General features: G+C 39.1%; 1 protein-coding gene across 1 annotated transcript in view; it reads left to right on the forward strand.

The window, feature by feature from the left end:
* The window catches only part of PARL (presenilin associated rhomboid like), a 53,911-nt gene that overhangs the window by 10,992 nt on the left and 29,918 nt on the right, over positions 1 to 13,001 (forward strand). Inside the window, exon 4 of the mRNA XM_022571065.3 lies at positions 1,506 to 1,554. Coding sequence (XP_022426773.1) covers positions 1,506 to 1,554 — 49 coding nt within the window. The remainder of the gene's footprint in view (positions 1 to 1,505; positions 1,555 to 13,001) is intronic.

The following is a 13,001-nucleotide window of genomic DNA, read 5'->3' on the forward strand; positions in this document are numbered from 1 at the left end:
AAGGATTCATTCCTCCTTGTTTCCCCATAGACACAAGAAGCATGAGCCCTACCAGTTCTAGAGAGGCTTTATGTCAGAAGAACAATGGATGTAATATTTGCAGGTAAAACCTGCAGTAATGAGCAGTGGTTTTTATTCAGTACAATATGTTTGAGAAGATAGTAACACTGACCTATTCCACAGTCCTGGATCCCTTGAAAGCTACAGGCTTCTGCACTATAAAGTTTTGATACCCAAATTGTTCCTTGGAATGGTGAAAATGACACATGCAATATACATAATCTTCATCCAAAGATGGATTTGTTTAAAGTAGTTAAATGATAAGAGATAAAATATAAAATCCATGTTAAAGAAAATTGAAATAACACATAAATATAACATGGGAAGTGAAAGTCCTGGGAACCTGTGCCCCACTACTACATATGCAGTGAGTAAGGTCTGAGAGTTCACACACATTTAAATTGTTGTTGACCTTGAACAACTCAGGGGTTGGGGTGCTGACCCTCCACGCAGTGGCACACGTGCCTGTAACTTTATAGTGGGACCTCTGTAACAGCGGTCCCACATCTGTGGATTCCACCAACTGCGAATGGTGTAGTATATTATAGTACATATTTATTGAAAAAAATCTGCATATAAGTCCAGTGCAGTTCAAACCCCTGCTGTTCAAAGGTCAACTGAATTACAAAAATGGAATCATTGTTGTGCATGAATCAAATATATGTTGATCTGTAACTTTTTTTCTTTACCTTGGGTTTCCTTCTGTATTAGTATACAAAGTCTGGTTCAGTTTCATAGTTAGAACATAGTTTTTTTTAATTAAAAAACTTTAATCATGGAAAATTTCAAAGGTAAAGTAAAAAGAGTGAAGAGAATAGTATAATGAACCCCTATCATCCAATGTCAACAGTTATTGACACATAGCCAACTTTGTTTCATCTAGTTCCCCTTCTTTCCCTTCCCTCCCCACCACTGATTACTATAAAGCAAATTCTAGGCATATATCATCTATAAAATTTCAAGGTGTGTCCCTAAAAGATTAGGATTCTGTCTTTTTCTAAACCTCAATCTAGTATTATACCTTTAAAAAAAAAAAGCCAATTTTAGTAGAAAATATTTTTGGTTAGAATTTTAAAACTAGATTGGATCTTGGTGAACAATCACTTGATAGTGTGCTAGGTACTTTATGTTATTGATATTCCTCACAGTGGTATTGCTATATATCTGTTACTGTCTCCATTTTATGTATCAGGAAACTGAAGTTTAGAAGTAATTTGAGGTCACAGAGCTTATCAGTGGCTTTGTGTAGAGAATGCAGGCTGTCTTACTGTAAAACAGCTGTGTTTTCCACTCTATCGCATATTTGTTATGTCTGTTGTTCAGTAGAGATTTTTATAGATGAGGACTCTTTCATTTATGCACAAAGGATTTTCTTTCTTGCTTTTCATTTACATAGCCTGAAATTATTTACCATACGGTGATATGCAATTTTTCTTCTGTTTTAGATTAACAAGTGGTGGAATAACCTAAGTGATGGCCAGCGGACTGTGACAGGTTTGTGTTAGCTTACACGTTTTAGCCATTCAAGGGAAGAGAAATCAAACCAAAAGGTACAGTATGTCATAGTCAATGGCTTTTGTACCATGCTCATCAGTGGTTTAGAAGACAGAGTTTCTGTACCTTCAGGCTAATGTAATGGTTTGAAAGTAGTGTGGCATAAAGGTATACATGAGGCTCTGGGTCAGTTATTTTCTAATTTTGATCTAGTATGATATTGATCAAATGATCTATCTTTGTTGTAAAATCCTAGCTTGTGAAATAGGTTATGAGTAATTATTACTTTCCCATTAAAGTAACTAAAGAGGACATTGATTAAGTACCTTCTTTATGCAGCATGCTTTATACATATTCTCTCTGTACCTCACAGGGTTGCTTACAGGGTAGTTATCTCCCTTTTTACAGATAAGGAAACTGGCTTTCAGAGAAGGAACTTTTCGAAGGTCACACTGCTAGTAAGTAAGAGCTGAGTTTCAAAACCCAGGTCTGTCTCATCCTAAAGCCGGTTTTCTCTTTTCTATACCATGCTGTTTATAAAATCCTCTTTAAATGTAAGCATAACATGTATATCACCATGATAATTTGTTTTTTTAAATTTTTATGGAAGACAGATCTGGCTCTTCAAGGTAACACTTGTGCAATATATTATGGACTTAGTTATTTTGAGAAATTTGGGGAAATGGATTTGTAAGTTCTTTAACAATTGTGCAGATAGGGAAAAAAATCTTCCTAGAGAAATAGCAAAATACTGCTTTTCCTTAAATATGGTTAGATTTAATGGTACTCTTAATTTTCTATACCTACTTAAGTGGAGAAAAGGTGCTTATGTTTCTTCATTCAGACTATGTCTGGAAGGTTTAATTTTTCTCTCTCCTTGGTGGAACCTGATCCTGTCTTCAAGCTTATGGTTTAGACATTGCTTCCTGCGGGAAGTGCTTTTTATCTGAACTCATTGCACTTTTTAATCACTTATAACACAACCTGCCTTATATAATTGTACATGTATCATCTTTGAGGACAATGATGAGATTCATTTTACTATAGCTCCTAGCACATACCTGGCACACAGTAAAGGCATTCAATTAAAATCTATTGAGTGAATGAATGTCGATGAGATCTTGAATCAAAAGATTGAGATTTTTCAAAGTATATTGCCAAACTGTATAATTGATTAGTTAGTGAGGTCTTAATAAATATGATAACTTCAAAAATAGCTATGTAATAACACATGTTTCCATTGGAATTAATTGGGATTTTTGGTTTGTTTGCTTGTTTTCTGAAAATTAATAGCCTTTCCTTAGGGTAGCAAAGTTTTGATTTCTTTTGATATTTTCAAAGTATCTCACAATTAGTTGATACTTAGTGTTCTTTGAAGATTGTGAAGATTTTATCATTTAACATTTGAGGAAACCTGGGACCAGAATTTAAAACCTTTTTCATGCCAGGAAATGGTTTATCCAGAGCAGTTGGTATTTGGAGATAATTAAAAATCAGAATTCTTTCCCTCAGGTGACGTTGCAGTGTAACTAGCAGCTTGGGTATAAAGTGCTTCGAACCACGTAAACGTGCATGGTCATGCTAAAGACCTTAAATACTTACTGTCAGGTTAGCTAGGTGACTTTTAAAGGCCGAGGAAATGCTCTTTGATCTGTTCAGTGTCACCTCAAACTCCTTCAGGAAATAATTATTCTGGTAGCAGTGAATCTAGCCTCACTGCTGGTGGTGCTTTATAATCAGTTAGCTATGTACTAAAATTTCAATGGTTAATAAACTTGTGCTTTAGTTATATCTTGTCTCTTTTCAGAGGTGCCAGTTCATTCCACTGACCTTGCTTAGCCCCTCGATTGCTTCCTTTAGGCTGATTCTAAGTGAGGTTGGCTCAGCTCCTGGCTTTTATTGAGGATGGGGTGACAGATTCATTCTGTGCCATATTTTCCTTGGATTGTAGCTGTTCTCTGAGTGTTTTTCTTTTTGTATTTTGAAAGAACTTGACAAGTCCTTAGGCCACTGACCTAGAAAGTTTCAAAGCTCTGTGAGACTAGTGTGCTTCTTTGCTCTGTAGTATTCACACCTAGACACTGGCAGCTTGAAAGCTGTAGCAGGTTAAAGATTTTGCAGTTTTACACCAAACATTTCATGTAAGAATTCCTTGCTATCTGAACCTAATGTGCTCATGGATTTGGATGGCAAGATTTTGGTTATAGCAAATTCAGACAGCAAAATGTTTTATCCAAATGCATTTGTTTCCTGAGCTTGAGGTGTAACAAGGGATATCTCAAATTTATCCATATCTCTTTTGAGTCGTAGGTTTGGATAAGAACAGTTCAAATCATAAGGGATACCTGTAATTTACTTTATCTTTAAGGTGGAATCCAGTGGTGAGGTGAAAAACCTCCCTTAGAGCTGGTAGCAGTTTTGGAGTCCCTAGTTTTTGACTCTTCTAGCTCAATCTGTCCCTGGAAATCACTTTGTCAAGGTCTACCAGAGAACTGGTCTTAATCCCTTAATCTTTTTTTTTTTCTTATCTGGTTTAGGGATTTTTTTTTGTCTTAATTGTTACACAGACATATCTCCCCAAACTTCACATTGCTCTGAAAAAGTTGTTTTAAGTTCACTTGGTGTTTGTAGGATGAAGGGGAGAGCATCAAGTAGCATTCTTCAAAGTTAGGCTTGTCCCTGGTACTTTTATATTTCAGCTAGTCTCCTGTATTGTCTTGCTCTGCAAGGCTTTTTTTTTTTTTTTTTTTTTTTTTGCGGTACGTGGGCCTCTCACTTTTGTGGCCTCTCCCGTTGTGGAGCACAGGCTCCAGACGTGCAGGCTTAGCGGCCATGGCTCACGGGCCCAGCCGCCCCGCGGCACGGGGGATCTTCCCGGACTGGGACACGAACCCGTGTCCCCTGCATCGGCAGGCGGACTCTCAACCACTGTGCCACCAGGGAAGCCCTCTGCAAGGCTTTTAAGCCTGTAGTAGAGGTCCCAGGCAACCCCCAAGGAGAGTATTTCTCCTACATTTCTAGCTTTTAGAGATGCCTGTGAGGCACTTGTCATAGTTTTAGTTATTTCTGGGGAAAGGATAACAAAACTAATGCTTGAGTGCCAGCTAGGCTTCAAGTACTATGTTAGGTACTTTACGGACACACACATTATTGTTAATCCTTATTATTAATCTTCTTAAAAAATAAATTATTTATTTATTTTTGGCTGCATTGGGTCTTTGTTGCTGCACGTGGGCTTTCTCTAGTTGTGGCGAGCGGGGGCCACTCTTCGTTGCGGTGCATGGGCTTCTTACTGCAGTGGCTTCTCTTTGCTGCAGAGCACGGGCTCTAGGCATGTGGGCTTCAGTAGTTGCAGCACACGGGCTGAGTAGTTGTGGCTCGCTGGCTCTAGAGTACAGGTTCAGTAGTTGTGGCGCATGGGCTTAGTTGCTCTGCGGCATGTGGGATCTTCCCGGACCAGGGCCGTGTCCCCTGCATTGGCAGGTGGATTCTTAACCACTGTGCCACCAGGGAAGTCCTTAAGAGCCCTGTTACTGGTATCCTCATTGTTCAGATGGGGTAAGTGAGGCTCAGAGAGGTTAAATAACTTGTCTGAGATCACACAGCTAGAAAGGCTGGAGATGGGAAACAAACTCCTTAGTTCAAATAATATGCGTTTTATTACGTCCATTCACTTTCTGCTATAGCAAACCACCACTAATTACCTTTCTGATAAACCACACTGCCTTTCCCCATCTCAGGTATCTGAGTGCTAATTCATAGACCAAATTGCAGCAAATTGTCCCAAGGCAGCAGGCTGGCATTCAGTGAAGAAAGAGGGACGTTTTCGGCTACTCGGTTTATAGTTTGTCATTGTAAAATGAATAAATCTGCATAGTAACATTAAAATAGAGAATATGTAAAATAAAAAAATAAATCTCTCTAACTGTAGATGTCCAGTTCCACCCCCATAACCATTGCCTTTTTAGCTGCTTGTGTATTCTTCCAAAGCACCTGTTTATATATAGACATTTATATCTGTATCTAACTATGGTTTAAACACAAACGGTAGCATGTAATGCATACTCCTCTACACCTCCACACCTCCTCTACTCCTCTACACCTTTATTTTTTTTCACTTAGTATTTTAAAGGACATTCCATATTGATACAAGTAGGTCTATTGTATGCTTTTTTTTTTTTTTTTTTTTCCGGTATGCGGGCCTCCCACTGTTGTGGCCTCTCCCGTTGCGGAGCACAGGCTCTGGATGCGCAGGCTCAGCGGCCATGGCTCACGGGCCCAGCCGCTCCGCGGCATGTGGGATCTTCCCGGACCAGGGCACGAACCCGCGTCCCCTGCATCGGCAGGCAGACTCTCAACCACTGCGCAACCAGGGAAGCCTCCTGTGTGCTTTTTAAAAGTATTTTATTGAAGTATAATATACATAGAAGAACATGCACGTGTCAGATGTACAACTGATTTTCACAAACTGAGCACATCCACATAACTAGCACCCAGATCAAGAAATGGAAATTACCAGCACCTCAGGGTCATTCTTTTTAATGGCATTGCAGCAGTTCGTGCAAATGAATACTATTGTAACAAGTCTTCTATTAATGACTATTTAGGTTGTCTTTAGTCTTGCTTTCATAGGAGGATGGAAGATGGATAGTCTCTTTGGATTTCCTCTCGATTTCAGGAAGCTGTGGAACCAGTCCTTAACTTGTTTTGTGGATACTCCCCAGAAGGAGAAATTATAGCCACTGTGTGAGGCTGACAGAATGATCCCAGTGCTTGTAGTCCTGGCTCCCAGGGAACCTGAGGACTGCTTGAACTCAGTTGTTTGGCTGCTGTGGGTGTGTGTGCTTGTCATTGTCTGGACTAGCCAGGTTCATTCAGATAGAGGAGCAGTGGAGGGGTGAGCTGGCCCACCTCAAACAGAAGGGTTGCTGTACTTAGCTGTTAGACTCCAACTGGGATAGTCTTTTTTTTTTTCTTTTTTAGGAAAAGAGAGAAAGAGATTGTACCCCCTTCCTTGGAGGAAAATAGGCTGAAGTTACTGAACCCCCAGTAGTGCTTCCCAAATCAGTGTATTTTTTTTTTTTAAATCAAGGTATAATTCACATGTCCTAAAATTCATTTAAAAGCACAGTTGACCCTTGAACAATGCAGAGGTTAGGGTTGCTGACCCTCCACACAGTTGAAAATCTGTGTATAACTTTACAGTCAGCACTCTGTCCACTGTTACGCATCCGTGGATTCAACCAACCGTGGCTCATGTAGCACCGTAGCACTTTAAAAAAAAAACTTTGTAAGGTGGACCTGTGCAGTTCAAACTCATGTTGTTCAAGGGTTAACTATACAATTCAGTGGTTTTTATTATATTTACAAGGTTGTGCTACTATCACCATCACCTACTCCCAGAACATTTTCATTACCCCAGAAAGAAACCCTATAGCCATTAGCAGTCACTTCCTATTCCCCTCCTCCCCTCAGCCCTAGACACCTACTTTCTTTCTCTGTGGATTTGTCTGTTCTAGACACTTCATAAAAATGGAATCACATAAATATGAGGCGTTTTGGGCTGCTTCTTTCACTTAGCGTAATGTTTTCAGAGTTCATCCATAGTGGCACGTGTCAATACATATTTCTTTTTATGGCTAAATAATATTCCATTATATGGATACATCACATTTTATTTATTCATTCATCTGTTGGTGGACATTTGTTTCTACTCTTTGGCTTAATATTATGATAATGCTGCTATGAATTTTCATATATATGTTTTGTGTGGACATATGTTTTCATTTCTCTTGCTAATATACCTAGAAGTGGAATTGTTGGGTCATATGGTACTCTGTTTAACTTTTTAAAAACTGTGGTAGAAAAACACATAAAATGCACCATTTAAACCATTTTTAAGTGTATAGCTTAGTAGAGTTAATTATATTCACATTGTTATGAAACACCTCCAAAACTCTTTTCGTCTTGTAAAACTGAAACTCTATACCCATTATACAACAATTTCCTTTTTTTTTCCCTTCCCCAGCTCCTGGTAACTATCATGCCACTTTTTTTTTTTTTTTTTTTTTTTTGCCGTATGTGGGCCTCTCACTGTTGTGGCCTCTCCTGTTGCGGAGCACAGGCTCCGGACGCGCAGGCTCAGCGGCCATGGCTCACAGGCCCAGCCGCTCCGCGGCATGTGGGATCTTCCCGGACCGGGGCACGAACCCGTGTCCCCTGCATCGGCAGGTGGACTCTCAACCACTGCGCCACCAGGGAAGCCCTCATGCCACTTTTTGTTTCTATAAATTGCAGTACTTTAGATACCTCATATAAGTGGAATCACACAATACTTGTCTTTTTTGACTGGTTTATTTCACTTAACGTAATGTCCTCAAGGGTCATCCATGTTGTAACATGTAACAAGATTTCCTTCCTTTTTTAAGGCTGAATAATTAATTCTTTTGTGTGTATACACCACATTTTGTTTATCCTTTCATTCTTCGATGGCCATTTGGGTTGCTTCCACCTCTTGGCTATTGTGCGTAGTGCTGCTAGGAACATGGGTGTGCAAATCTCTTTGTGTCCCTGCTTTCAATTCTTTTGGATATATACCCAGAAGTAGGATTGCTGAACTATATGGTAGTTCTATTTTTAATTATTTGAGGAAGCTCCATACTGTTTTCTATAGTGTTTGCACCATTTTACAATCCTACAACAGTTCTGATTTCTTTGCATCCTTGTCAGCACTTGATATTTTCTGTTTATGGTTTTTTAGAAAATGGGTGCCATCCTAATGGGTGTGAGGTGACACATTGTGATTTTGATTTGCATTTCTCTAATTAGCTGTGTTGCTCATCTTTTCATATGTTGGTTGGCCATTTGAATATCATCTTTGGATAAATGTTCAAGTTCTTTGCTCACTTTAATCAGGTTGAATTTTGTTGTTGAGTTGTAGGAATTCTTTATATGTTCTAGATATTAACCCTTTATCAGATAGATGACTTGCAAATATGTTCTCCTGTTCTGTAGGTTACCTTTCACTCTGTTGATTGTGTCCTTTGCACAAAAGCTTTTAGGTTTGATGTCCCATTTGTCTATTTTTGCTCTTTTGGTGTCATAGCCAAGAAATCATTGCCAAATCCAATGTTATGAGGCTTTTCCCCTGTGTTCTTCTAGGAGTTTTAAAGTTTTTGGTCTTACCTTTAGGCCTCTATTTAATTTTTAGTTAATTTTTGTGTAGGGTGTAAGGTAAGAGTCCAAGTTTATTCTTTTGAGTGTGAATATCCACTTTTCCCAGTTTTCTTTCTGAAGAATGCCAAATTGTTTTCTAAAGTGGCTGCACCATTTTATATTCCCTTAGGCAGTGTATGAGGATTCCATTTGTTATTGCTTGTCTTTTTCTAATATATCATCAACTACAATTTTTTTGGTATTTATTTATTGTGGTAAAATATACATAACATAAAATCTATCATTTTAGCCATACCATAAAGTGTGCAATTCAGTGGCATCAAGTACATTCACAGTGTTGTGCAACCGTCATCACTGTCCATTTCTAGAACTTTTCAGCATCCCAAACAAACTCTGTACCCATTAAACAATAACTTCCCATTTCCCCTGCCCCTTAGCCTTTGGTAACCACCATTCTACTTTCTGTTTCTGTGAGTTTGCCTACACTTCATATAAGTGGAATTATAAAATATGTTTTTGTGTCTGGCTTCTGTTGTTTAGCATACTGTTTTCCAGGTTCATCCACATTTTAGCATATATCAGAATTTCATTCTTTTTTAAGGCTGAATAATATTGCATTGTTTTTTCAATTATTTTTAAAATTGAAGTATAGTTGATTTACAAGTTACGTTAATTTCTGCTATACAGCAAAGTGATTCAGTTATATATATATACATTCCTTTTTAAAAATATTCTTTATTATGGTTTATGGTTTATCACAGAATATTGAATATAGCTCTTTGTGCTATACAATAGGACCTTGTTGTTTATCCATTCTATATATAAAAGCTCACATCTGCTAACCCCAACCTCCCACTCCATCCCTCCCCCAGCTTCCTCCCCCTTGGCAACCACAGGTCTGTTCTCTATGTCTGTGAGTTTGTTTCTGTTTCATAGGTAGGTTCATTTGCGTCATATTTTAGATTCCACGTATAAGTCATATCATATATTTGTCTTTCTCTTTCTGACTGACTTCACTTAGTATGATAATCTCTAGTTGCATCCATGTTGCTGCAAATGGCATTATTTCATTCTTTTTTATGGCTGAGTAGTATTCCATTGTATATATGCGCCACATCTTCTTTATCCATTCATCCATTGATGGACATTCAGGTGTTTCCATGTCTTGGCTATTGTGAATAGTGCTGCTATGAATATAGGGGGTGCATGTATCTTTTTGAGTTCTAGTTTTGTCTGGATATGTGCCCAGGAGTGGGATTGCTGGATCATATGGTAATTCTGTTTCTGGTTTTCTGAGGAACCTCCATACTGTTTTCCACAGTGGCTGCAAAATCTTACATTCCCACGAACAGTATAAGAGGGTTGCCTTATCTCCACACCCTCTCCAGCATTTGTTATTTGTAGACTTTATAATGATGGCCATTCTGACCAGTGTGAGGTGGTACCTCATTGTAGTTTTAGTTTTTTATTTTTTATTTATTTATTTTTTAAAACATCTTTATTGGAGTATAATTGCTTTACAATGGTTTGTTAGTTTCTGCTTTATAACAAAGTGAATCAGTTATACATATACATATGTTCCCATATCTCTTCCCTCTTGCATCTCCCTCCCTCCCACCCTCCCTATCCCACCCCTCTAGGTGGTCACAAACCACCTAGCTGATCTCCCTGTGCTATGCGGCTGGTTCCCACTAGCTATCTATTTTATGTTTGGTAGTGTATATATGTCCATGCCACTCTCTCACTTTGTGACAGCTTACCCTTCCCCCTCCTCATATCCTCAAGTGCATTCTCTAGTAGGTCTGTGTCTTTATTCCCGTCTTGCCCCTAGGTTCTTTTTTTTTCTTTGCGGTACGCGGGCCTCTCACTGCTGTGACCTCTCCTGCTGCGGAGCAAAGGCTCAGGACGTGCAGGCCCAGTGGCCACGGCCCACGGGCCCAGCCGCTCCACAGCACGGGGGATCTTCCCAGACCGGGGAACGAACCCATGTCCCCTGCATTGGCAGGCAGACTCTCAACCACTGTGCCACCAGGGAAGTCTGCCTCTAGGTTCTTGATGACTTTTTTTTTTTTTTTTTGGCTTAGATTCCATATATATGTGTTAGCATACGGTATTTGTTTTTCTCTTTCTGACTTACTTCACTCTGTATGACAGACTCTAGGTCCATCCACCTCACTACAAATAACTCAGTTTCGTTTCTTTTTACGGCTGAGTAATATTCCATTGTATATATGTGCCACATTTTCTTTATCCATTCATGTGTTGATGGACACTTAGGTTGCTCCCATGTCCTGGCTATTGTAAATAGAGCTGCAATGAACATTTTGGTACATGACTCTTTTTGAATTACGGTTTTCTCAGGGTATATGCCCAGTAGTGGGATTGCTGGGTTGTATGGTAGTTCTATTTTTAGTTTTTTAAGGAGCCTCCATACTGCTCTCCATAGTGGCTGTATCAATTTACATTCCCACCAACAGTGCAAGAGGGTTCCCTTTTGTCCACACCTTCTCCAGCATTTATTTATTTATTTATTTATTTTGCGGTATACGGGCCTCTCACTACTGTGGCCTCTCCCATTGAGGAGCACAGGCTCCGGATGCGCAGGCTCAGCAGCCATGGCTCACGGGCGCAGCCGCTCCGCAGCATGTGGGATCCTCACAGACCAGGTCACGAACCCGCGTCCCCTCCATTGGCAGGCTGACTCTCAACCACTGCGCCACCAGGGAAGCCCATCTCCAGCATTTATTGTTTCTAGATTTTTTGATGATGGCCATTCTGACTGGTGTGAGATGATACCTCATTGTAGTTTTGATTTGCATTTCTGTAATGATTAATGATGTTCAGCATTCTTTCATGTGTTTTTGGCAGTCTGTATGTCTTCTTTGGAGAAATGTCTGTTTAGGTCTTCTGCCCATTTTTGGATTGGGTTGTTTGTTTTTTTGTTATTGAGCTGCATGAGCTGCTTATAAATTTTGGAAATTAATCCTTTGTCAGTTGCTTCATTTGCAAATATTTTTTCCCATTCTGAGGGTTGTCTTTTGGTCTTGTTTATGGTTTCCTTTGCTGTGCAAAAGCTTTGAAGTTTCATTAGGTCCCATTTGTTTATTTTTGTTTTTATTTCCATTTCTCTAGGAGATGGGTCAAAAAGGATCTTGCTGTGATTTATGTCATAGAGTGTTCTGCCTATGTTTTCCTCTAAGAGTTTGATAGTGTCTGGCCTTACATTTAGGTCTTTAATCCATTTTGAGCTTATTTTTGTGTATAGTGTTAGGGAGTGATCTAATCTCATACTTTTACATGTACCTGTCCAGTTTTCCCAGCACCACTTATTGAAGAGGCTGTCCTTTCTCCACTGTACATTCCTGCCTCCTTTATCAAAGATAAGGTGACCATATGTGCGTGGGTTTATCTCTGGGCTTTCTATCCTGTTACATTGATCTTTCTGTTTTTGTGCCAGTACCATACTATCTTGATTACTGTAGCTTTGTAGTATAGTCTGAAGTCAGAGAGCCTGATTCCTCCAGCTCCGTTTTTCGTTCTCAAGATTGCTTTGGCTATTTGGGGTCTTTTGTGTTTCCATACAAATTGTGAAATTTTTTGTTCTAGTTCTGTGAAAAATGCCAGTGGTAGTTCGATAGGGATTGCATTGAATGTGTAGATTGCTTTGGGTAGTAGAGACATTTTCACAATGTTGATTCTTCCAATCCAAGAACATGGTATATCTCTCCATCTATTTGTATCATCTTTAATTTCTTTCGTCAGTCTCTTATAATTTTCTGCATACAGGACTTTTGTCTCCTTAGGTAGGTTTATTCCTAGATATTTTATTCTTTTTGTTGCAGTGGTAAATGGGAGTGTTTTCTTGATTTCACTTTCAGATTTTTCATCATTAGTGTATAGGAATGCTGGAGATTTTTGTGCATTAATTTTGTATCCTGCTACTTTACCAAATTCATTGATTAGCTCTAGTAGTTTTCTGGTAGCATCTTTAGGATTCTTTATGTATAGTATCATGTCATCTGCAAACAGTGACAGCTTTACTTCTTCTTTTCCGATTTGAATTCCTTTTATTTCTTTTTCTTCTCTGATTGCTGTGGCTAAAACTTCCAAAACTATGTTGAATAAGAGTGGTGAGAGTGGGCAACCTTGTCTTGTTTCTGATCTTAGTGGAAATGCTTTCAGTTTTTCACCATTGAGGACAATGTTGGCTGTGGGTTTGTCATATATGGCCTTTATTATGTTGAGGAAAGTTTCCTCTGTGCCTACTTTCT

This window comes from Delphinapterus leucas, chromosome 4 (assembly GCF_059928025.1).
Source record: "Delphinapterus leucas isolate spDelLeu-1000000601 "Yukka" chromosome 4, BTC_Dleu_Yukka2, whole genome shotgun sequence".
Classification (NCBI taxonomy): domain Eukaryota; kingdom Metazoa; phylum Chordata; class Mammalia; order Artiodactyla; family Monodontidae; genus Delphinapterus; species Delphinapterus leucas.